The following is a 23,865-nucleotide window of genomic DNA, read 5'->3' on the forward strand; positions in this document are numbered from 1 at the left end:
ATGTTTTGGGTTTCTTCCCAAAAACTTATTTTCTTAAGTGGTTCTAATATACTTCTTACCATATTTATGTTGTTTATTTTCTCCTTTCTCCTAATGAACATAAACTTCAAATTAGTCAAATCCTACTAAAGAAGGTTTTAGTCCTTTGAAAAATTATTCACGCAATAACAGACACCAGGCACCCTCCAGTGCCCTGCATATCTGCTCAGAGGACATCTGATCAAGGTCAGAGCCTTAGTTGTTTGTCTCCAAACCCCTCCAGGAACTGACCTGCAGTGTAGGAGTTTACCTGCGGGATCCAATGGTGACTTTCATGCCTGTTTATGATCACAGAGTGAAATGGAGGCTCAGGAAGGTTTACTGTTTACTGTTTTCTTAGGGTTATGGTTAGCGTTAGGGTTAGGGCTAGGGTTTTCTAAACTGTACATTGTGACCTATTGATGGGTCATAAAGTTGGTTCAGTGGGTAGATACCAACATTATTTTTTAATGGAATAGGATCAAGCAGAAAATATTGCAGGGGTCCCAGGTTGTAAGAGTCAGAATTGTTTGTTCTAGGTGTATCTGTGTATCTGTGTGCATGCACTGAGTCACTGTGTTAAATGTCCCAAGTTTTCATTGTAGCTCATGGTCAAAATGTGGGAAAGCCACTCAGTAGGAAATATTTTAAGCAGTTTCAGAGTACAGAAGATTTCCTAAGTTAAGATTAAACTTTTCCTCCTTAAAGTTGTAATTTGACCTTGCCTGCCCCAGGCCTCTCTGTGTTCTGGCCATGCCTTTTATCATCTACCTGCTAACCTCCATGGGGGACAGCCATGCTCCAGTTGGCATCCCCCATGGAATTCCTTTGTGCTGTTAAAGAATGATTCAGCTCTTGAGGGTGACATCCAGCTCTGAGAACTAAAGAGTTGGGAGCCCTTTGGCTGCAGTGATGGCTCAAGGTAGCGATGGCACCAGACTGGTGCCATTCATGGAAAATTTACCCCAAGAGAGAAGGGACTGTGCGTGGGGCTGGTGCCACCAGTGCCATATGTCACCAGAATTCTCCCCCACTTTGATCAGTGCTGGGTGCCATGTTAAGTATTTTGAATATTAAACCTGAAATTGTTCAGGTGCAACCCAGTGTGCTGCTTTTTAGAAGACAGAAACCGCCTGGGTCCCTTCTCCATGGCCCCTACCCACCCCGCCTCCATGTCTGGTGCTCACTTGTTTGAAATTCCACTAGACCAGTGGTCAGCAAACTCATTAGTCAACAGAGCCAAATATCAACAGTACAACGATTGAAATTTCTTTTGAGAGCCAAATTTTTTAAACTTAAACTTCTTCTAACGCCACTTCTTCAAAATAGACTCGCCCAGGCCGTGGTATTTTGTGGAAGAGCCACACTCAAGGGGCCAAAGAGCCACATGTGGCTCGCGAGCCGCAGTTTGCCGACCACAGCACTAGACAGATGCCCATCTGTGCTCAGCTAACTTGTCATCTTCCAACTCTCAGCCAAAACCTCTGGTCCTGCCCATCCCCCTGCTGTACCCACGCCTCCAGCAATCGGTCCTTCCCTTTAACAGCTCTGCCTAAGTGTAGGCCTTCGATGAAATTCTCATCACTTGTTTCACATTGGGCTCCAGATGCCTCAGACTTGTGCAGACGCGTTGGCTGCTTCGAAGACAGACCACTAGCTTCTTTTAAAGCTGATCCCTCTGACTTCTCCGTGTGGGTTTTGGACTTAGTCTGCCCTCCTTGCATCTTAGAGTTGGGGGATCCAGGGTTCCCTGGCACACTGACCACTCACCTCACCTGCTTTTCCACACCTGTTCTCTCACCTATGGTGTGGGGTTTGCATGCACATGCCTGTCAACCTCTTAGGTGCAACTTAATGTATGAAATTCAGACAAGCATGTCATGGCCCTGGGTACTGTTTTTAAGTTAGTAAAAGTGTGTATTTGATAAAGATCCCCTCATAATTTTGTCTCACACACTGTTACAAGAAATTCCTCCTAGCTGGTCATTGATTAGTAAAGTGAGTTATTCTCAACAAGTCTGTTTGTCTGTCTGTGTCTGATTTTCTTATAAATCAAACATTTGGGTAAATTCACACAGTTGTGCCATAGCCATACATGGTTTGGACTTTGAAAAGCATGAGCTACTGTTAGGGGCCCAGACTGGTGAGTTTGGATCCTGGCTCCCCCCTTACTAGTTGTGTAGCCTTGTGCAGCTTATTAAACCTCTCAGTGCCTCAGTGTCCTCATCTGTAAAGCGATGATCAGGCTGTATGAATATTACATGAGTTCATGTGTCTCCAGCACCTAGAATAGCTCCTGGCAGAGTAAGAGAAAACTGTTAGCTCTTATTCGAGTATGCTTGTTATTACTCCTTATCTCCTTATTTTACATTAAAGACCTAGAACTAGAAGGAATCCTCAAGCGCTGTGAGTGACTAGCTCTGGATGTCATGGAATATTAAGGCACAGTATGTTCAGGAGCTCACCTCAATTCCTAGTCCAGAATTGGAGGTCACTGCGGAGACTCCCGTCCCACCTGATAACACGTTTGAGAAATGCTTAGCTTCCAGGGACCTCACAGGACTTCAAGAGTAATAATTGCCCAAACGAATGTCACAGTGTTAGGGCTCATGGAACTAATGTTCCACCAGGACACGCGGTCCAGCTCCTTCACCTGACCGAGGGTTTCATCATTTCTAGAATTTCCCAATACGTAGGTACATCAAATAATTCCACAGAAATCAGAGTTCACTTTATTTATAAAGCTGCCTCCCTCCTTCATGACCTTCCTCATGAAAGGTTAAACTGGGTTGGAAAAGAACGTGAGAGCCTCAGACCAAAGTTGAGTTCCCCTTTCTCCACCAGAAATGCCCATGGTCCACCAGGCTGGCACAGGTCTTGCCTGCCGATGAGGGCATTCGACCTTCGGTGGGCGCTCCTGCTTCACCATGAATGACAAGGCATGGACTGTGTCACCACCCTGCTCCCAGCAGCGGGGCGGGTGCAGGCTGTGGGCCTGGAGGCTCCAAGGGGATACGGAGGTCGAGAAAAAGGAGGAGGGTGGAAAAATGGATTCCCTGGACTTGGGTCTCCTGATAACTCATTGTGATTTCTTTCAGCCCTCAGGGTAAAACTCTTTCCAAATGGATAAGCTGCTTTCAGCTGGATGTAAAATCTGGAACACAATTGAAACTGGGAAAATCAGTGCCCCAGAATGTGTGGGTGCTGTGGCAGTACTGGCCAAAGGGTTCCAGGTGCAAATGCACTTAGGAAACATGGGTTAAGCGAAGCTAATCTCGTTTCCTTAGGTCGTCAGGGTCCTAGTACACTGAGGGGCATGTACATCTCCAGGAGGAAGCTATAGGAAGCAGTGTTTCAAAACTCATTTGAGCGAGGTTACTCGAGTCATCTTGCAGGACGAGAGTTGGGCAGAATGTATTTGGGGCCACAGTCCTGAGGATTGTGCACCTGGCAGGTGTAAGGAGGACAGTTGCCAGAGAATTTGAGAACCAGGTTCTTGTCCTGACTCCACTTCCTCCCAGCCCCGTGACCACAGGCGACCTGGCCTTCCCCACCTGTGTGCTGCCCGCCCTGCACACTTCACTGAGGTCGCTGGAACGTGGACCAGTGGGCTCTGAAATCAGGGGAAGGCCTGCAAATGTAAGACATGGCGATTAGCACACCGTTCTCTCAACCCAGAGAGGCTGGGCAGGCAGCCAGCATTGGGGAGAAATTCCCTGTTCGCCTGTTTTATTTTGTCTTGCCAATGGTTTTGCCTAAATGCATGAATCAAATTCTACTCCGTACGGATAAATATATAGAGCTGACCACAGCTTCTCTGTATAATCCCAGAGTAATGCCTAGCACTCTGCTTGCCCCTTGACAGCTATGCCGTCCTGTTTGGTTCAAATCCATTTCTTTCTTGGTGCAGATGGAGCAGTAGTCAGAGCCTCGGGGAGGCGGAAGCAGAGGGTGCCCGCGGGGCAAGCCATGCCCAGTCCAGAGGGCTGGGAAAGCTGCAAAGGTTTTCATATTTTCACACTAAAACCCATAACCTGGCAAAAATTGGACTGATGTGAGGCTATTTATAGTCCTTATTTATCCTGCTTAGTGTCATCTCCATACACTTTGCTGTAGAGAGTATTAATGGGTTTGAATATGGGGTGCTGCCCCAAACCCCTCCAGGGGTGTCCATTATACATACTTTGTGCAACATGTTGCCTTTATAAAACTTGAGAAAATCTGAATTCGGAAACCTGTCTTACCCCAAGGGTTCCAGATAAGAAATCAGGGTTCTCATGGAAATGCTGAGGCACCAGGCCCACGTGAAGGTCAATGTCACCATGCTGGCCCAGGGTTTGAGGAACAGGCTGTTCTGTTAGTGGGTTCAGATGAGAGGTTGCCGCACCTTGTGACTGCTAATCACTGTCCTGGCACCTGGCCAGAAGCCTTGGGGTGCTGCAGAACCCCTCCCTGCCTCCTCCCTCCCAGAGACAAGCCAGTGCCTGGCCCATCGCACTACGGGGCCCTGCTCTCTCCTCCACCAGGGCTCCACAGGCTCCCTAGTACCCCCACACCCAGGCTTCCCTGGAAAGGAACAGTTAGCACACTCCCAGGAAGCTAACTACCGCCAAAAGCCAGCAGTGTTTTATGAGCCTTAGAAATCTTGTACCAGTCCATTATGAATTATTGAATTAACACTGTATACTGTATGTATAGCAGGGATGGGGAATGTCCCCTACCAGGGATGGAGCCCACAAACCCTGGCATGTGCCCTGATCAGAAATCGAACCTCGACCCCCTGGTTCATGAGTCAAGGCTCAACTACTGAGCCACACCGGCTGGGCCCATTCCAGATTTTTTTTTTAAATACGGCAGGAGTCCTGCAAAGAAATCCAGCCCTTATTGGTAGCTTCCAGGAATTGCCAGGAAGATGGGAATGTTGATGGGGTTTTTTTCCTATTAAATTTATTAATTCAGACTCTCAAAAGTGGTCTTACAAGACACTCCCTCTCTTTCTCATTATTTAAGATTCAGTTCGTGGTTCCATCATCATTCTCAAGTTTGACTTGAGATGATCTGAGAAAGTACCTCTTAGCCTGACCTCTCTCTTAACAGTGACAAAAACTGTTTACTAGTCCTCAGGTTCAGTCTGGCTCACGCTGGAGCACGAGCCCATTTGCTTGGTTATCTCCCATCACGGGCAGATCCTGCCCAGCCAGATTGCAGGTAACAGAGGAGAAGCCACGTATCTCAGATGGCTCCTCTGCAAGCCTTGAGGCTCTCCGTGCACAAGGAGTTACGTGCCACAAACAACCCCAGTTAATCATCCGGGTTCATTTCCTCCCGGCACAGACTGTGCTGCTGATGCTCATTCAGTGCTGATGCCACCTGTTGAGTCTCTCAGTGTTCCAGACACTATGCCAGGTGCTGGGGACACAACAAATTCAATCATTGACCTTGACCTTGAAGGGGAGCTAGGTGTGTAAGAGCCTGCACTGTAGTGTGATAAATGGGAAGTTCTTGTGGAAATACAGCTGGGAAAGTCAGTTCAGGCCACAGGGTCAGGGAAAGCAATGAAAAGATAACGCATGAGCTCCCTCTGGACTGGTGTTTACCGACTGGCTAAGCTCGAGGCCTACAGGCAGAGAGAGGACCAGCATTTCTTCTCTGCAAGATGAAGCTCCTGGAGCCCCAAGAACTTTGGGGATCATTCTAGAAGTCTGTGTCTCAAAGGAGTGACAGTGCGGCGTATGTAAGCTGGTGTGCTTTTGAAAGTGAAAGGAGGCACTGTTAGTAATTACACGGGGTAACTGGTCAAAGAAGAGGCAGCAGGGGTTGGCTGTTTTTTGCCCCCAGGAAAGGACAGGAAGACAAATACGATGCCATCTGCTGTTGCAGTGGTTGTTGAAGACTGCAGCACAGAGAGTGTTTGTACTTATGTCACCAATTCTCGTTTTAGGACTCCCTCACAGCCCTGTTACTAAACCTACAGATGCTAGGTTTGTCTTTATATTCAAATGAGCATCTTTTTGCAGCAAATGCTAAGGAAAAGCAACAGATTGCACCTTGAGCTTAAGAAGAACTCCTGTTTGGGATTCATGATAGAACTTCTTTTAAGATTGTCCCCGAGTGAGTGCCCCATTCCATTGCCTCTCTGAAACAGGCAGCACAGACGCTGACGATTTTATGTGAGTGCTTTGTTCACATACCTCGTTTGAAATACTGCACTCTTGGTTTCCTAGGGAAAGCCTCCTAGCAAGGGGAGAACGTGCACCCACGTGCCCCAGGCAGACTCTGTGCCTCTCACCTTCCCAGGTTTCCTCCTGGGTGTTACTGTTCCTTAGGGCCCTTCCTTCCGGTCTCCAAGGTGACCGCTCAGTCATCAGCTGCTATAACCCAGGCGATTGATACCCACTCCTCCAGAGCAGGAGCCCGGGGTGTGGATTTTCTGGAATAGTTCTGGTTTCCAGTATTCTTCCCCTTGTCCACACAAGGACTTCTGTTTTTCAGGCAGTGTTTTCTGGTTCTGGCTAACAAAATGCAAAACAATGGGGTTTGAGTACCCCATCCACCCTGCAGAGCCCAGCGCCCTGTGCCCTTGGGCCCCAGGAGGGCGTTCCCTTCTGGTTGATCACACCGGGTCTCCAGTACCCCGCCCTGTGGCTGGCACTGGTGGTTGCTCAGTAAATATTTATTCCATGCACAGGCACGGGCACGGTGCTGACGTGCAGGGATCCACTTATATGGACCCGCCATGCCCCGGGCATTTGTGCTGCCTGGATCTTAGCTGTGCCAGAATCAGCTCTCTAACTGAGATCATTTTCCCTCCCAACTAACAAACCACTCCCTGCTGGGCCAGCAGGTGTTAAAAGGAAGAAAAAGGCCCATTTCCTCCTTTCCCCCAACCTCAGCTGGCATCTAAATCATTTACACTTGTTGTGGTGCTTACCTGTTGATCGGTAACCCTGAAGGCCTCACACTCCTGAAATGTGACCATACTATTCTCACACTTCCTGTCACTCTCTTGGAATAGATGGGCCTTAGATGCAGACTTGCCCATCAGGGTGGAAGGAGAGAGGCCCTGGTCTGAGGGCTAGGGCAAAGTGAGAATCATGAAATATCGGCTCTCCTTTGATTTCTTAGACATTAAGTTTATATTTAGCCCTAACATCCTTCAAAGCATGTCACGTCCAGCCTGCTGAGAGATCAGCAGGCTGTCTCCTCCTGGCCGCCCTCTCTGTGGCTGTGATGCACCTTGGCCTGGTAGGGGAAGCCCCAGTCGCTGGGGTTCAGTCCTTCCCTGAGCCCCAACTCGGTGCACCTGTGGTAGTGGAGTGTGGCCTCAGGTCGCGGAGGGAAGCCATCCGGGTGTAGGGAAGTGCTTCTCTGCCCCCGTTTTTACAAATGTGATAACCACTTCCAGCGCATGTGGAGGTGGCCTGGGTAAAGCTGCTGCGATGCACATGCTAACCCCTCAGAGTTCTCTTCTGAGTCTCACCTTGTATGTGCTGTGGGCCTCACACATGGGGGTGCGGTGGGGCTCTCAGATTGAATGGAAGTCATCCTACCGCACTAGCTGGTTTAAAAAGTAAGCAGAATTGGTAGTGGAGTTAGTTTTCTACATACTTGACATGGCTCTTCTTTTTCTGTTAATTCCCGAAAAGGCATGAAGGCATGGTGTGGTCTGAGGAGGGTCACAGAGCCAGGCAGCAGCTGAATTGACTGTCTGCCTGGCCGGGAAGGGACTGTGGCTGTCAGCCCGCCCAGTCCTCCCTGCCATGAGTTTGGAGGGTGGATTAAGAATATAATCACTGGTGAATCCAGCAACAGAGAAGTCCGCACGCTCTTGTCAGTCACTCCAGGTACTTGACTTTAACCTAAGCTGCGTCTAGACTTCCCAGGACTTTCGACTTTTGCTGGATGCAAAGCTCCCTAAGAGAGGCCCCCAAAAAGTCCTCGAGAGCAAATTAAATCTGGCACCTCCTCTGATTGCTGGATTCTCCCCCACCCATCCTGGTGACGCTGGTCCCACTTCAGGTCAGCCACCTGGACTTCCAGAGACAGAAGTGGGCCCAGACCACATCTGTTTTTGGTGTCTGCTATTTTATTGAATATTAACGTGTACTTCTTTTTAATAGGAATTCTGCTAGCAGTTGTCTTGTCAGATTTTTTTCTATGTATACATTCATTTTTCTTTCTTAAAGCTGTAATACATGTCCTCCTAGAAAATATGTCCTTTGTACTTTGAACCATGGACACCCTTCTCCCCAAAATCACCCCATTATAAGACATGACCCTGGACCCCCAAAGACGCCCACTAGATCTGGTTTCACAATATACATAATAAATACTCTGATATTTTAGCACCCGTCTGGTCAGCATTAACTATTCATTGGCACTTTCTTTTAATTGAAATTCAAAAGGAAGACACTAAAACAAATGTGTTCAGAATCAAAGATGGGATAGTTTTAAGTGTAAATGTTACTGAAATGAAGTAACATTTAGAACTTCTAGTACATATATGATAGTTGCACAGGTTGTCTGATAGCTGCACAGTGTTCTCGGGCTGTGTGGGAGAACAGAGGGTTTCCCTGCGTAAGGAGCTGTGAGCAGGCACTTCTGAGGCAGAGCCTAGGAGCCTCTCTGAATGTCAACTGCTCCATGAAATAGGGATTGTTCCCATTTTACAGATAGACACTGAGGCTCAGAGAGGCCTCTCGTCTCTGGAACAGACTCTGATAGCCTGGACAAAGGTTTTGTCCTGAAGTCACGGCAGCCTCGGGTCATTAGGTCAGAATAAGGGAGCAGAGAAAGCCACCGCTGACGCTGACGACTGAGGTTCAGTCCTTCGTTACAAGACCAGTATGAACACGACCTCGAAGGCTCTCCCCCAGGAGAGCCTGCGTATGCCCTTTAACAGAACCACTATAAACTCCGTATCCCAAATCTAGAGGGAACTGGGGTCCCGATTATTTCCTCTCGGAATTAGAATGTAAAGCACTCAGGTTGTGTTTTATTTTCCTTTAGCCAGACTCACTGGAGAAGTACATATTTCTTAGGGAAAAGGGGGACATACTTGTCCTGAGGTGCCAGTAGCCCCTGCCCAGGACGTGGGCTCTCACTGTCCTTGGCCTGGCTGAGCCTGGCCAGCCTGAGCGCCCTGTACAAGGGCCCGCAGTGCCATCTTGTGGGAGACCTCAGCCTCTGGAATCAGCTGGAGAAGAGAAACAACCTTGACTGCCAAACTTGGGAGAATGGCATTGCAAAGAAATGTTGGGTGCAGTCGAGTAAGATGTTCCCCTCTGGTCACCAGCCACGCTAATTATTATTTCCGTGTCTAGAAAATTAATAACCCAAATAAATGAACACCACGCTGGAAAGCTATTGCAAGAACTAAAATGGCTGGAAAGGATTTGTTTTTCATCTATTTACTAGGAAATGTATTTAAAATCACCACAGGTGGGAATATCTTCTCCTGTGAATTCCATGGAAACGCAAAGCCACAGGTTTAGAGCAGAATCTGCTTCTATGTTGCCATACAGCTCTGTCCTTTCTTAGGGGGGTTGGCAAAAGGGTGGTTTTTCCCAGGTGTTCATCATGCGAGCGGGCTGTACCCCAAATCGCCCACCCCATCATTGTAAGAGAAGGGCCCCCCCTCTTGGACCTCACTGACTTTGTGCTAACAAAAGCAAATTAAATCGCACCCCTTCCTTTGGTGCACGGGGCCCTGGCATTGTGTCCCCCTTCCTGTCACACTGTGCACAGGTGCATGTACCTGCACACATGGACCTCAGCTTAAACGTCACCTCCCAGATCTGTGTTGGCTCCCCTCTATGTATTAGGCCCCCCAAGTGTATTTAGCAGAGCACCTGCCTGATTCTTTCCTAGCATCATCCCAATTTAAAATTTTAACCCCGATTCCTGCACTGGCGTGAGCTCGCTGAGGACAAAGGCTGTGCTGCCCTCGCTCTCTCTGGCCACAGGACGGGCTGGGCCAGCACTGTCGAGCCTGTGGGTGGCATTGTGGCTCCTCCAGGCACAGGGAAGCCCTTCATCCCGTCAGTGGCGGGGTGCACTGTGTTTCCATTAGTGGGGCTGGATTTGGGGGAATCAGGGTGCCTCCCCATCTCCTTGTGGCCCTGCACAGATTCCCCGAAGGCCGCATGGTCTGGGAGCAGTGCAGTGTCCCTGGGTAGTAGGCTGCCGGTTAAATGGGGTGCCTCTGTCATTGGGCATCAGGAGGAGGGGCCCCTTCTCACGGAACTGTGACCTGCTTGTTGGAAAAGGAAATCGAGACTCTGACACAGTTCTCGGGGCCTGAATGTGTGTGTATGAGAGCCTCTTCCTGACTCACAGGCAACTTGGACTTTTAGGGAGATTTTTAGGGGGAAATCCCTTCTGAGTACTCAGGTGCTTTCTTACCAGGAGGGGAGGGCGGGCCCCATGATAACCTCCTCCCAGGTCCCATGTAGCCTTTCTGGGTGCCTCAGTGCTACCGATGACCACATGGGAGGGAAGCTGGGCTGCCAAGGTCAATTGAGACTGCTCAGCTGGGCAGAGAGCGTCACGTCGCCCGGGACCTGCACCGACAGTCCAGGTATGAAGTCTTAGGGCACACGAAGATGTCAAGTACTATGATCTCAATGATTTTCCTGGTGATTACACATTGGACTGGTAGTGTTTTAGGTAAGTTGCGTTGAATAAAATATGTTGACAGATATTTCAATAATGGCTGTTTTAGAGTTCAGGGAGTTTTATAAATATGAATTGCGCTTTCTCAGCCCTGAGGACTTTCATTTAAAGATGAGATCACCAAACTGGTCCTGAGGGTGTCAGCATTCCCTGGGGTCACCCATCACAAAGCATTTTCTGGCATTTCAGTTCTGCCTGTCTGGAATGCGTATAAGGCATACACTTTATCCGTCAAGGAAGATAAATAATAGGAAAGTTTTGTTCAGGAGAGATGACACTGGTAAGACTTTGGTGTGTTCCTTAACAGGGGTACCCTGAAAACCTACGTGCATCAAACCCTCGGGCCAACAGGCCAGGTGTGGAAGCTACAGTTTCTGCTGATGTATAGGAGGTGTTATCCGGGCTCTAGCCCCCGCTAATTCTGCCTCACTAGGAGTTTCTTCAGTTTTAAATAAGTGTGGATCTTAAAACTGGGGAGGCCTGAGGATGTGGGAAGGCAGGAGTGATATTTTTCAGTGTCTCTGTCTCCTGCGAGAAAGTCATGTTGCATCTTCAAAACAACAGCTGTCAGAATTATTTCCATCAGATTAAATAAATCCTCAGAGCCGTGATCACAGTTTCTAGAATCTTGGAAATGTAGGTTATGCTTTGCATGGAACCCTAGTGGAATTTAAAATCCGCATGTTTTTGCAAACATGGTTTTGCAAGCAGACGCTTTACCAGGGTTTCTTGTTTGTGAATTTTGGTTTAAGCTACCATAGCTCAAGGAGTTGAGGAAGAGTTTTTCCAGTATAGATGTAATAAACAAACGTTTACCAATGTGAGATGCTATTAATTGTAGGTGGAAAAGGCAGTGAGCTCAGGGCCAAGCTGGATTTAACGTGCGGCGCAGCGCATGCTTCGTCAGCGTGAGGCTGTGTGGTACAGGCAGTGCAGGGGAGTGTTACACAGGAGGCGGCCGCCTGCGTCCTCACCATCAGTACGGCCTTCCCAGTTTTAGATAAGAGAAGACTCTGTTGGGGGATGGGAGGAGTTCGTATCACAAAGACCTTGAATGAAAGCTCAGTACAGATTGATATTCATTATTTCTTGATGCAGAGAAGCTTATTCTTAAAATTACCTGCTAAATCTAAACCATAGTGAGACACCACTCACACATTAGCATGAATGCTATCAAAAAAACAGACAATAACGAGTGTTGGTGAGGTGTGAGACACTGGAACCGTGTGCATTGCTGGTGGGATTCTGAAATGTTGGGACTGCCGTGGAAATCAGCACGGTGGCTCCTCGGGTTAAACACAGGATTAACACATGACCCAGCAACTCCACTTCTGAGTGTCCGCACAGAAGAATTGAAAGCAGGGTCTCAGATACTGGTACACCCATGGCCATAGCATCATTAATAGTCCAAAGGGAGAAACAACTTAAGAATCCATCACAGATGAATGGATAAACAAAATGTGGTCTATCCACACAATGGAATACCACTCAGCCTTTAAAAAGCAAGGAAATTCTGACATGCTACAACATGGATGAACCTCAAAGACATAATGTTCAGTGAAATAGCCAGTCACAAAAAGAGGAAGACTGTATGATTCCACTTACATGGGGTTACTAGACTAGTTGAATTCTCAGGACGGAAAGTAGAACAGCAGTTATTAGGGTTTAAGGGAAGGGGGACTGGGGAGTTACTGCTTACTAAGTAGTTTGTGTTGAGGATGAAGTTCTGGAAATGGGTCGTGGTGATGGTTGTATAACAATGTGAATGTACTTAATGGCACTGAATTGTACAATTAAAAATGGCTTAAAGGTAAATTTTTTAATGTTAATTAGTTGCTGAGCTAGCTGGGGTTTGCAGCACACTTGGCAGGGCGGGGAGAGCTGCGCTCTGAAGGAAGGTGGTGTAGCAGAGCAACACAGCTGCAGTCTGCCCTCCGGCCTGGAGGAGACTTTGCAAGAACCACACAATCCTTCGATGTTTAAAAAAGAGCACAGAAATGGTGCGCTCTTGCAGCAAGAACCTCTCCTCCAACCTGCTGGATCCGCAGGACTATTTCCTTCCCTCCGAGTCCAACAGGCTCTTCTCTGATACACTGTCCTTTGATGAGTGGAACCCAAAATGCCCTCAAAACTCAGCAGCTTAAGTGCTGACAAGTCACAGTGGGAGCCTCTGTAAGAGAGGGGTCAGCGAGGAAAATCACTGTGTGGCCCTTAGGTCTGCCCTCAGTCTCTGACTCCCCTTAGGGACTGAGCTGGGACTGGCGGCGGGTGGGGGTCTCCTTTAGCCCCAGAGTCCAGTGTTCTAGCCATTCAGCATCATGCTGTGGCCGTCTCCATGAGAGGCTCGCTTGAGGGGAGACGCTAAAGTGGGTGCCAGGAAGGTAAATCCATACCTGCCACCGCGCATCAGAGGGCAGAGTGAGGCTGCAGCATCTGCCTGCATTTTCTGATGTCCAGGCCGGAGCAGGGTTACTGCGACCTCTAATCCTAACCATCCACACACGCATTTCCCAAGGCATGTTCAGTCAAGACCTAGAACCCACCCTCGTGTTTAACGTGGGAGACGCCCGGGGCCAGAGTGGGAAGGGTCACCTCTGAGGCTTACTGAGGCCAGGGAGGCCCCCGGGTGGAAGTGTGGGGCCCCAGGGCGGGGCGCCACGTCTGGAGACCCTTTCTCCGCGCACACGCACACAGAGGTGAGCAGGGGCTGGGACAGACACTGCGGTGGGCGCTGCAGGCTGGTGTTCTGCCTGCAACAGGGCCAACCCTCTCCCAGGGGCCAGACGCTCCACCTTCTCAGAGCACAACCTGCTAATTTAGGTACAATTCTTTATAGTTCAGTTCTGTGCGTCAGGGTCATACACATAGTAACAGAGAGTTAGAAGTGACTTAAACTTTTTTCTGCTGGTCTGCTTTTCAACAGTACATTGAACATATATATGTAGAGAAACAGAGAATATGTGTGTGTGTATGTGTGTGTGTGTGTGTGTGTGTGTGTGTGTGTGTATATATATATATATATATATATATATATATATATATATCCAAGCTTCCTCAGCCACCCTTTGGGGTAGAGGAGCTGGTCTCTATACGCATCTCTTCTGACTAGATTCATCTCTGTGGGTGACTTTCTCATCAGGCTCTTGCTGCGGGGGGAGGGTGTGCCTCCGTTTCTGCCTTCAGAGGCTTGATGTAGGCTACAAAGCCAACATAAACTGGCAATGACGGAAGTAGTCACGGGCTCGCCGGGCCTTACTGGAAGGTGATGCTGCATAATTACTTATCAGAACAGAACCATCCCTCTTTCAGGCTCCTCCTGGATTCTAACATGTTTGGGTTTGTCTGATTCTCAGCTATGAACATGTATGACTTTGGCCCTATGCCCAGCCCCTCAGTTTTGGTGACAGTGGCGAGCTCGGTAGGATAGAAGATGTTAAAGTTGACAGTAGCTTCGGAAGGACCTACTTGGGGTCCCCTAGGGGCCAGCAGCGCATTGGCTCTGGGTCTGGCCCCTTAGCAGCTGCTGGAAGCCACGGGCCCCACGAGGACTGCGGAAGGGGGCCCTCAGCTCACAGAACGGAGCTTCCTAGTTAGTCTCCAGTTCATCCCGTGTGACCCTGACTTACCTCTTCAGGGAGCCCCTCTGTCTGTCATCTGAAACCAAGACCACTGGGCTCGCCCGTAGTTACAGATTGAGGACTGAGGACCAAAGAACAAAAGGAAGGTGCTTTCCAGCAACTCCCCTGCTGTTCGCTAAGACCCGTTTTCCTCTGGGCTCTGCCTCACCGCCCTCAGGAGGACTCCACAGGTGTCCTGAGCCCAGCGGCCAGGTGGCGGTTGTGATGCAGTAACCTTCCCGCTTCTCCTCCCTCCTCAGCCATGCTTATTCCCTCCCCTCAAACTGACCTCATCCACCTGTTGTCGCTGCCACAGCCCCCTCTTGTGAGTTTTCTGCTAAATTGTCTTTTCCCTTCTTGTCTTGCAGCCCGCCTAAACCCACCGTGTACATCTCCGGTGTCATCGCCCGGGTAAGAGCCTTCATCACACGGGCCTCAGCATGAGGTCTTTCGGTCCCTTGTCTTTGCTAACCCCATTCTTCCATGGGGCCAGTGGTGTTCTGTGGTCTCCTGTCCACGAGCGCGTAGTGGGGAACTAGGGACAGTGACGGCGTGGGGGGTGGGAGGAGCTGCCTCTCCCCTCCTCACCTGTCTCCCTTCCTTTTGGACTCGGCCAGGGACCGCAGCTACCCCCGGGCCAAGTGCTTCTGGGAGACTGAGCTGAGGATGCTTTTACATTTTTAAATGGTTGAAAATCAAAGTAAGAAGTTTATATTCATGACGTGAAAGTTATATGCAATTCAGATTTCTGCGTCTGTGCGTGAAGTTTTTGTGGCACACAGCCACATGTATGCAGCATGCTGCAGTGGCCGACCAAATAGTTGAGGCAGAGAGTATGACCCGCAAAGCCTAAAATATCTACTACCTGACATATTGTGGCAAGAAAATGCTTGCCAACCCCTGGTCTAAACACATGGGCTTTAGTCATACCCTTCACAAAGAGCGCCGTCTTGTGGTGAGCTCAGTGTTCTGTAACTCCAGCCCTCCCACCAGCTAACTCCCATTGTGAGGAGGACACGCTAAACTACCACCACCCACAGTTCTGTGGCTCACAGTACAGCTGAGCACTTAGCATATGATGTGTGAAGAAAATGTCATTGCTGGGGACAGCTCACCACAGCCGTCCTGAGACGCTGGGACAGATAGTGGCACGTCTACTACATGTGAGAAAATTAAATGCAGACACAAGTTCGAGGTCAACCATGGCCAGTTGGTTAGCCGGAGCAGCCCTGGCTGCAGCCTCACAGGCACTGTGGCACCCAGTGATTCCTCCCTGGAGACAGCGGCACCTTGTCCAAGGCTCGGCAGGTGGAGACAGGTGCTGTCTCACACCTTAGAGCCCTGCCCTTTGGTATCCTTCCCGGCTCACAGCTGTGGTGGCAAATCTGCTTGGAAGGCCTGGATTTGATTCTGTCCGGCCCCCAGTTCAGACAATTACAGGGGCAGCTCTAGCAGAAGAAAGACACCCAAACACATGTAGTTTCCTGTGAGTCGGATGGTGACCTGATCGCAGGCGTGTGGGCCTCACCTTCTGGGTGGTGTGTGGGCCTCAGTGCCCCGCCGCTCCCCAGGGAGCTTCAGGACCCCCACAGGCCAGGGGACAGGCTCCTCCCCGCCCACAGGCCCCAGTCCATCACCCACGCTGCAGGGACACGGCGGACTCGGGGTTGGGGCCTTGCTCCTGCACGAACCCAGCTCGTCAGTGTTGATGACGCCATGCCTTCCTTCTGTGTCTCTGACAGGGCGACAAGGACTTCCCCCCGGCGGCCGCCCAGGTGGCTCACCAGAAGCCCCACGCCTCCATGGACAAGTACCCGTCCCATAGGACCCAGCACATCCAGCAGCCTCGCAAGTGACCGCGAGGACCCAGCGCCCTCCCCAGCCGTGCCTGGTTCCCGACATTTGGCATTTCCCCGGCAAAGAGAACTGCATTTTCTTCCCAACACTTTTCCAGTGGGAAATCTAAGGCAAAGCAACGCACCCTTCCTTTGCCTTACATTTCCGAATCGAAGCTAGAAATAGACCCCAAACCTTGTTCCCAGGGAGTCCTGCTTGGTGAGGGGCACTCTGCCATTAGCAGAACCTGCCGAGCCCTGAGCAAAAGGAAGTTGCTCAGAGTTTAGCTTTAGAACTATTTCAGCCATTGACTAAAAGCCCTGCCTGTGGTCTTAAAAACAAAGGGGCACAAATTTGGGAGGGTTGGATTGAGATTAGGAGGAAAGCTCCATCGTTTTATGCTCCTGAGGACTAGGACAATCAAATCTGCACACCTACGGGAGCATAAGAAATGAGGGTGTTCATTACGGGGGTGGGTTTCAGAAAGACAGATCAAGGAAGACTCAAAGCAGACCACAGCAACCCTGAATGTCACTCCCTGTGCGACCAGGGGTCCCTGTGCAGGGCGACATCAGGATGCCAGGAGGACCAAAGAAAAGTTTGCATCTCTGAGATGGCTCTGTTATCCCAGGAGTCACCTTGCTGAAAAATTAGAGGGCAGGTAGTTTGCCCAAAGGTAGTGCCTCTGGGAGGAGGTCTCAGTGTGGGTCCCACGTCCAGCACTGCCCCGCCATCAAGGCAGCCTGCGCCGGAGCAATCGAGACAATCCCGTGTTTGTCATCCCTCACCTCTAGAGCTGTCTGAGTTCTGGAAGTGGCCACCGGCCAGGCAGACGGATAGCCAGTTCTGGACACACAGCAGCAGCACAGGCTGCCTGGGAAGAGAAGTGAACGCAGAGAGCACAGACCGAACCTGCCCCCGTCTCCCTGGGAACAAGAGACACCACATTCCATTAGCGCTAGGAAAGCCTGTGTGCCAGTGGCCGCTGGCCAGAGTCCTGCCGGTGCACGTTGGCTGGGCCCACTTCACTTGGGCCCGTCAGATGGCCCCGCTTTCTGTGCGTTTCCTGCCCAGAGCCGCCCTGGCTGCTCTCTGGCTCGGGGGTGGAGTGCCTGCTTTTCTGAAAAGCCAAAGGCTCCTGCAGATCTTCCCAAGCAGAGGCTTGGGGAGGGCCCGGCCAGCCGCCCCACTCGCCAGCAGTGCGCTGTGAGCAGCGTGCCCGCCACCAGCCTCGCGATGCCGTTCTCAGTCCAGGGCTGCGATGGGCTGGCGTGACTCAGACCCAGGCAGACCCATGCCCTCCCCTGAGGGGAAAGCCCTGCCAGGCTTTCTGAAGGCCGCATCCGTTTACTCCCACTGGCTTGGGGAAGCTGGAGTCTAACCTTCAAGGCACCGCGTGATCACATCTGGTATTTCTTAGTCTGAGAGGTTGGTATACACCGAGGCTGGCTTTGGAGAGGCACACTCTGTGGGCAGCACAGTCATGGGGCACACAGAGCAAGCAGCTCCCCACCCCCCCATCCTCACCCCCAGAGTTGGCATCCCAGAAGGGCGCTGAGAGCAGGCAGTGCAGGTCAGGCCTGTGCAGACCCTTGCACCTTCCGCTACAGAAATGTAGACGCGTTGTTGATACCTGGCTTTGCAGGCAGGAGCGCCGTGCTGTTTCCCACGGGGCATGTTTATGTACTTGTAGCTGCACCTGGCATGTATCTGTGAGCTCGCTGAAAGCATACTGTTTCCTGAATGAGTACCAATTGTTAACTTCAAGAATAATACTGATTATAATAAAGCCCCTGCATTTCTTCTCGTGGCTTGTTTTTTCTTACATTTCAGAGATTTTTCTCTTACATTTTACTAGGGTTGCCAGATGGTTTCTATAGAAACACAAACATGCATGCATGATGGGTATTTTCCTAAACTGTTTCACAGACACGAAGTCGGACTATTGGACATGTGGCACCTTGCGTCTAATCATCTACTTCAAAATGTCCTAAAATGGAAAAGCTTGAGGCAGTTGATTAGAGCATCCTGCTTGGACCTAGCAGCTGGCCCTGTGCTCTGGGCCTTTGGGAACAGACTTAGGGAGGAACAATTAGCAGGAAGTCCGGGGTGGCTGTGAGAGCTTTTGACAAGCAAGACACTCGCCTCTCTTCAAAGGTCTTCTGTAACCCATCTGAGTGGGATGCAAAAATAATCACAGCTATTCAACCTTGAGGTCCAGAGTCCTCACAGACTGGCACTGGGAGGTGCCCCATTGGTCAGGTGAGGATCTGGGGTGTGTCAGGATCTGGAATGCTGACTCCCCTGCACACAACACACGCCCGAAGCAGAACGATACTGCTGCCCGTCCTTGTTCCCAGTCCTTTGACAAGCTATATGTGGACACACACGTGAGCCCATGTGTGTGTCAGGGTGCAGAAACCGCAGCGTGTCATGGAGAACCAGCTGTAGGGCAGGGCTGCGGGAGGGTCTGGGTGGGGAGGGGAGACATTGCCAGGCCCAGCCAGGTTCTTAATTAATTAATTATTTTGGGAACATCTGCCGCCTGCCCCGGCGGCCTGGGGTGCTCTTCTGCTGTTCCGCAGCTTTTTCCAACTTGACAGCTGCTGTGCTGCTTAAATGCTTCTTACAAACCCAAAGTAAACCTTTCCCCCCAAGACCTGGCATCCCGCTGGCCTCTGCAGTATCGAGACAAAACAAAACAAGAACAAGAAAACAGTGCGTGGCGCAGCCCTCCCCGGAGGCGTCTACAGCCATATGCTCCTGGAAAACAGAGGGTGAGTGGGTGGTGACGCTGAACCAAGAAACTGAGTGCCTGGGATTTCTCCTCTAGTTGTATTAGCCAGGGCTCTCCAGAGAAACCGAACCAACAGGCTGTGGATAGTAGGTAGGTAGATAAATAGATATTTGCTTTAAGGAATTGGCTCTGGTGATAATGGAAACTGGCAAGTCCAAAATCTCCAGGGTCAGCCAGCAGGCTGGAGACCCAGAGGAGAGCCAGGGTTGCAGTTCAAGTCCAAAGGCATCTTACTCGGGAGCAGGGGCAGGGGAGGTCCGTCTCTGTTCTACTGATTTGATGAGGTGCACCCACATTATGGAGGGCACTGCAGTTCACTCAAAGTCCGCTGATTTAAATATGTCAACCCAAAGCACCCTCACAGAAACATCCAGAATAATGTCTGACCAAATATCTGGGCGCCGGGGCCCAGCCAAGTTGGCACATGAAATGAACCACCATCACACGAGCTCATGGCTGCTCATTTTTCTCGAGACCCTCCAAGCATCTGGGACCCGTTTCTCACTTGGACCAGGTTGAAGCATCCGCACGCCTCACAACACGTTGTCTAACGTCTAACTTCCTCTTCCAAACAGGCTTTCTAAAATTCAATTAGGGGCACTTATAACGAGAAAATAAAAGTTTTCTCATCTTCCCCTTTAATCCTAAATATTATTAAAAATCCAACTGCCATGCTTTCACACACAAAAAAAATCCAATTTGTCTCCTGGAAAAGACCCCACACAATATGAAATAATGAACTGATGTAATCGGAGGAAGCCCTGAATGAGGTTTTGGATTGCATTTCAGCATTGTCACCTAAAAGGCAGAGCCCAGCTTTTTGTAGCACAAAGGCTCGGTTTCTGTACAAATTGCCAGAAACCCGCTTGTGTCATTCTTTAAATAGAGATGGTCTGGGAACACGGAATGTGCTTAGAGTTCTAATAATGATGTTCATTATCTCTAGGGCAGTGCTTTCCACCTGGGGCGACGTTGCCCTCAGAGGACAGGGGCAGTGTCTGGAGATGCCTCTAGTTGTCACAGCTGCTAGTGGGGAGCACCTAGTGAGCAGAGGCCCGGGATGCTGCTAAAAAATCACCCTATTCACAGGACAGACCCACCACAAAGAATTATCCGGACCCAAATGTCGGCTGTGCCGAGGCTCAGAAACCTTAATGACCCTATTCGAGAAGCCAATATTATACAATTAAAGGCCAATTCCCCTCCTGCTGGAATCTTGGGGGGGAAATCTATGTTTCAGGGGCAAGGATACTGAAGCGGAAGCAGCTCAAGCTAAGCTGTGTCTGCTTTTCCGTCCCTGGAGCAGAAAATAGCAAATTGCTCTGATGCAGATTCGCTCCTGGATGCAATGGAAGTTTTTAGATAAAGCAAGCCTTTTCCTTCGGGAGGCGGGCGACGGATCTACAGCATCGGGCTGTGTTCTCCGTCACCGATACAAAGACCAGCAGAGATAAGTGTCCCTCGGTGGCCTCCCCGGCACACTCACCTAGACAGGCACGACAAACACCAGGTTTTTGTCTCAGCTACGTAAATATCCTCCAAAGAAGGTCTAGAAGCCTCTTCCCAAACGATTGCAGCTTGTTTTCTGTGCACAGACCGCACGTATCTCCAGCTGATTAACCTCAGGGCTCTCAGCAGCGAGTGAAGAGCAAAGGAGGAGAATGGGCGTCTCTCTGCAGAGCGAGCAGCTAAGCAGGAGGCGAAGGCCAGGCTGTCAGCGCGCCTTGCATCCCTGTCTCCCAGCACTGCCCCCTCCCCAGCACCCCTCCACAAACCCTCCCAGGACTGCCCCCTCCCCAGCACCCCTCCACAAACCCTCCCAGCACTGCCCCCTCCCCAGCACCCCTCCACAAACCCTCCCAGCACTGCCCCCTCCCCAGCACCCCTCCACAAACCCTCCCAGGACTGCCCCCTCCCCAGCACCCCTCCACAAACCCTCCCAGCACAGCCCCCTCCACAAACCCTTGTTTCCATCGCAGGGGGAATAAAGGCTGGCTGTGAACTCTTGGAGCCGGGGCCATTTCTTAAAACCCCTGGCACTTCCCGCCACCCCCCTACCTAGATTGCAGGCGTGGGATACTGGCATCCTTCCTCTCCCTCAGACACCGAAGATGTTCCATGCGGCTTTTGGCTGCCACCCGTACAACTAGATGACATCACACGGGGCAGAAAAGACACCTTTCAGAAATGAGGCGGACGGAACAAGCGTTTGCAAAAATCACGTGCTTTATCATCAAATTCTCTACCTTCGGTGCCAAGGGTGCCTCTGCCTCGGCACACCAGTGGGCTGAAGACTCTCAGGTTCAGTCACTTCTGAAAAGCACTCTCTCTGGGTGCCGTCGCTAACTGGGGGAGCCCTATGGGACTATAGAAGTGGTTCGGTATCAGTGAGCCCCACTTTCAGTTAAGACTCGTCCTCTTTCCGCTCACCAAAATGAACGAGTATCACACGCTGTATCTATCATACCCGAGCCAGAGGCACCTGGGACCAGAGCATGTGGGTGAGGTCTGTCCTCCCCTAACGGGACATCCTGACCGGTGCCACCTCTCAGGCTCGTGCCCACTGGGCCTGAGAAGGCAGACTTAGGAGTGGAAAGGCTCTCTGCACAAAAACAACATTCCGTCCTAAAATAAATAAATAAATAAATAAAGCCTACAGGAACAAAACCCAAGAAACAGTGTCTGGAGTAACCAGAAGTCAGATTTCCATGAAGCATAATAAGAAAACCCCCTCAAAGGACATGTAATGTCACATCACAGATATGTAACAGCCCTCAGATGGCACTGAGCCCACCCTGGCAGTTACAATAACTAATGAAATCCCTCATATATTTATTGTTTGCTTTTCAGAGCTCAAGGTTTTTTTCCTGCCTTAATGCTAATTTTTTTCAACGTAATGGGTTACGTTAATTTAACTATCCTTACAGAGGACAGCACAGCAGCTAAGCACAGATGGTAGAGTCCACTAAACCACGATGAAGTGCAGCCTGGGGCAAGGGGCAGGGACACCTCTCCACCTGCTGGAAGACCCCGGGGGAGGGGGTGGGGGGGCAAGGCAGCTCACCAGAACCGGGGCTCACTCAGGGCCTGGGGTGACGAGCTCTGCCCGGTTCTCCCTGGAGGATGGTAGAGCTCAGAAGGCCTTTGAAACACCGGTCAGTCCTCATCCCCACTGCAGTCTGTTGTGCTGATGGATCTCCCATGAGGATCACTGGGTTTCTTGAGAGACATCCTGACCACCTGGAGGGCATGGAGGCAGAGAAGAGTGGAGAACCCCTGAGGACTGTCAGTCGGTGAGCATGGAGTCTGCTGAGAGTGGCCCCCAGCATCTCTCTGTCCAGCACCAGCACCAGGCAGAGATTTATTCTTCAAGGAAATGAGTAACACTGCCAGGACCACAAAGAAAACATGTAGCAAAGCCAGGCCTGGATCCCCGCCTGTCTGTCTCCAAAGACCTTTCCCCACACAGCTTAGAATATGTGTATTGTCGTTTGGTGTAATTAAGCCAACCAAGCATCTTCTTCCCCGTATGCTTTTCTGGGGGAAGAGCCAGGCTGAGTCGAATGAAGCAGAGTGTCTTCCACGTTGCTGTTTCTACCGAGCTGATGTAGCCGGTTTGCGTTGTCAGTTAATGTCCTTCTAGTCAAACACCTACCCCTTCATCAACTTGGCCTAATCAGCCATGTCCCGAGAGGCACCGGCAGCAGGACAGCCTCCACTACCCCCTCTGCCAGTGGGAAGCAGCCGGTGGGGGGTCAGTTTCCTGAGTCCTGGGCAGATGAACTGAGGAGGTTGATGGCAGCCCAGGTGTGCGTTGGGCCTCCTCAAGTTCCTGCTCGTCTCCAGGAATGACCTCTAGACATCTCAATTGTCCAGTGTGGGAAGTTGTGTGTTCTGCCATTCCCATAACCCTAGGGCAAGAACCCCTCCCCCACCCATGAGGTAGGTAAGAGGCTATCAAAATCATGAAGGCCTCTGTCACAACAACTCAACTGTGTCCTTGGAGAATAAAAGCCACCATAGAGCCCTAGCCGGTTTGGCTCAGTGGATAGAGCATCAGCCTTCGGACCAAAGGGGCCCAGGTTCAATTCTGATCAAAGGCACATACCGTGGTAACAGGCTCCTCCCTGACCCAGGCCTTGGTCAGGGCTCCTGCAGGAGGCAACCAATCAATGTGTTTCTATCACATTGATGTTTCTCTCTGTCTTTCCCTCTCTTTCCACTCTCCCTAAAAATCAATGAAAAAAAATATCCTCGGGTGAGGATTAACAAACAAACAAACAAAAAACACCAACCCCACCATAGACAATATGGCAAGCAGGGAGCTCCAATAAACTGCATTTATAGAAACAGGCAGGAGCTGGATTTGAACCAGTGGGCTGTAAGCACCTGGCCTAGAGCTCCTGGGCAAGGTCACAGCTGAATACCTAAATTGATTCAACAGCCTCCAGCTGGCATTTTAAACCAGGGGCTGTTGCGATGGCCTAGGCAGGGGTGCAGAGAAGAGGCTAAAACTGGCTTCCAGCCTTCAGGGGTCGGGCAGAGGAGGGGCAGGTAACCACAGGGGCCAGTGAGGTGGGAGAGCACTGGAGAGTGGGTGTGGGGAAGAGGTCCAGGTGGGGTGCAGTGTTTGGGGAGGCATGCACTCCCAAGCTCCCAGTGTTTCTGACTCAATTGGCTGGGATGGTGTTACAGGTTGAGTTGTGCCCCCCCAAAAAAGATATGTTTAAGTCCTAACCCACATATCTGTGAATATGTCCTCATTTGGAAATAGGATCTTCATCCATGGATTTGGGTGAGCGCTCATCCAATGACTGGTATCCTTATAAAAAGAGGAAAATGTGAACACAGGCACACACTCAGGGAAAACGGCCATGTGGTGACAGCAGAGGCTGCCACCAGCCAAGGCACCAAGGAATGCTG

The 23,865-nt window shown here is 50.5% G+C and overlaps 1 protein-coding gene across 1 annotated transcript in view; it reads left to right on the plus strand.

The window, feature by feature from the left end:
* Positions 1-17,952, plus strand: part of DAP (death associated protein) — a 49,229-nt gene extending 31,277 nt beyond the window's left edge. Inside the window, exons 3-4 of the mRNA XM_054715267.1 lie at positions 14,678-14,720; positions 16,052-17,952. Coding sequence (XP_054571242.1) covers positions 14,678-14,720; positions 16,052-16,165 — 157 coding nt within the window. The 3' untranslated portion in view covers positions 16,166-17,952. The remainder of the gene's footprint in view (positions 1-14,677; positions 14,721-16,051) is intronic.
* Positions 17,953-23,865: the final 5,913 nt, after the last annotated feature.

This window comes from Eptesicus fuscus, chromosome 4 (genome assembly GCF_027574615.1).
Source record: "Eptesicus fuscus isolate TK198812 chromosome 4, DD_ASM_mEF_20220401, whole genome shotgun sequence".
NCBI classification, from domain to species: domain Eukaryota; kingdom Metazoa; phylum Chordata; class Mammalia; order Chiroptera; family Vespertilionidae; genus Eptesicus; species Eptesicus fuscus.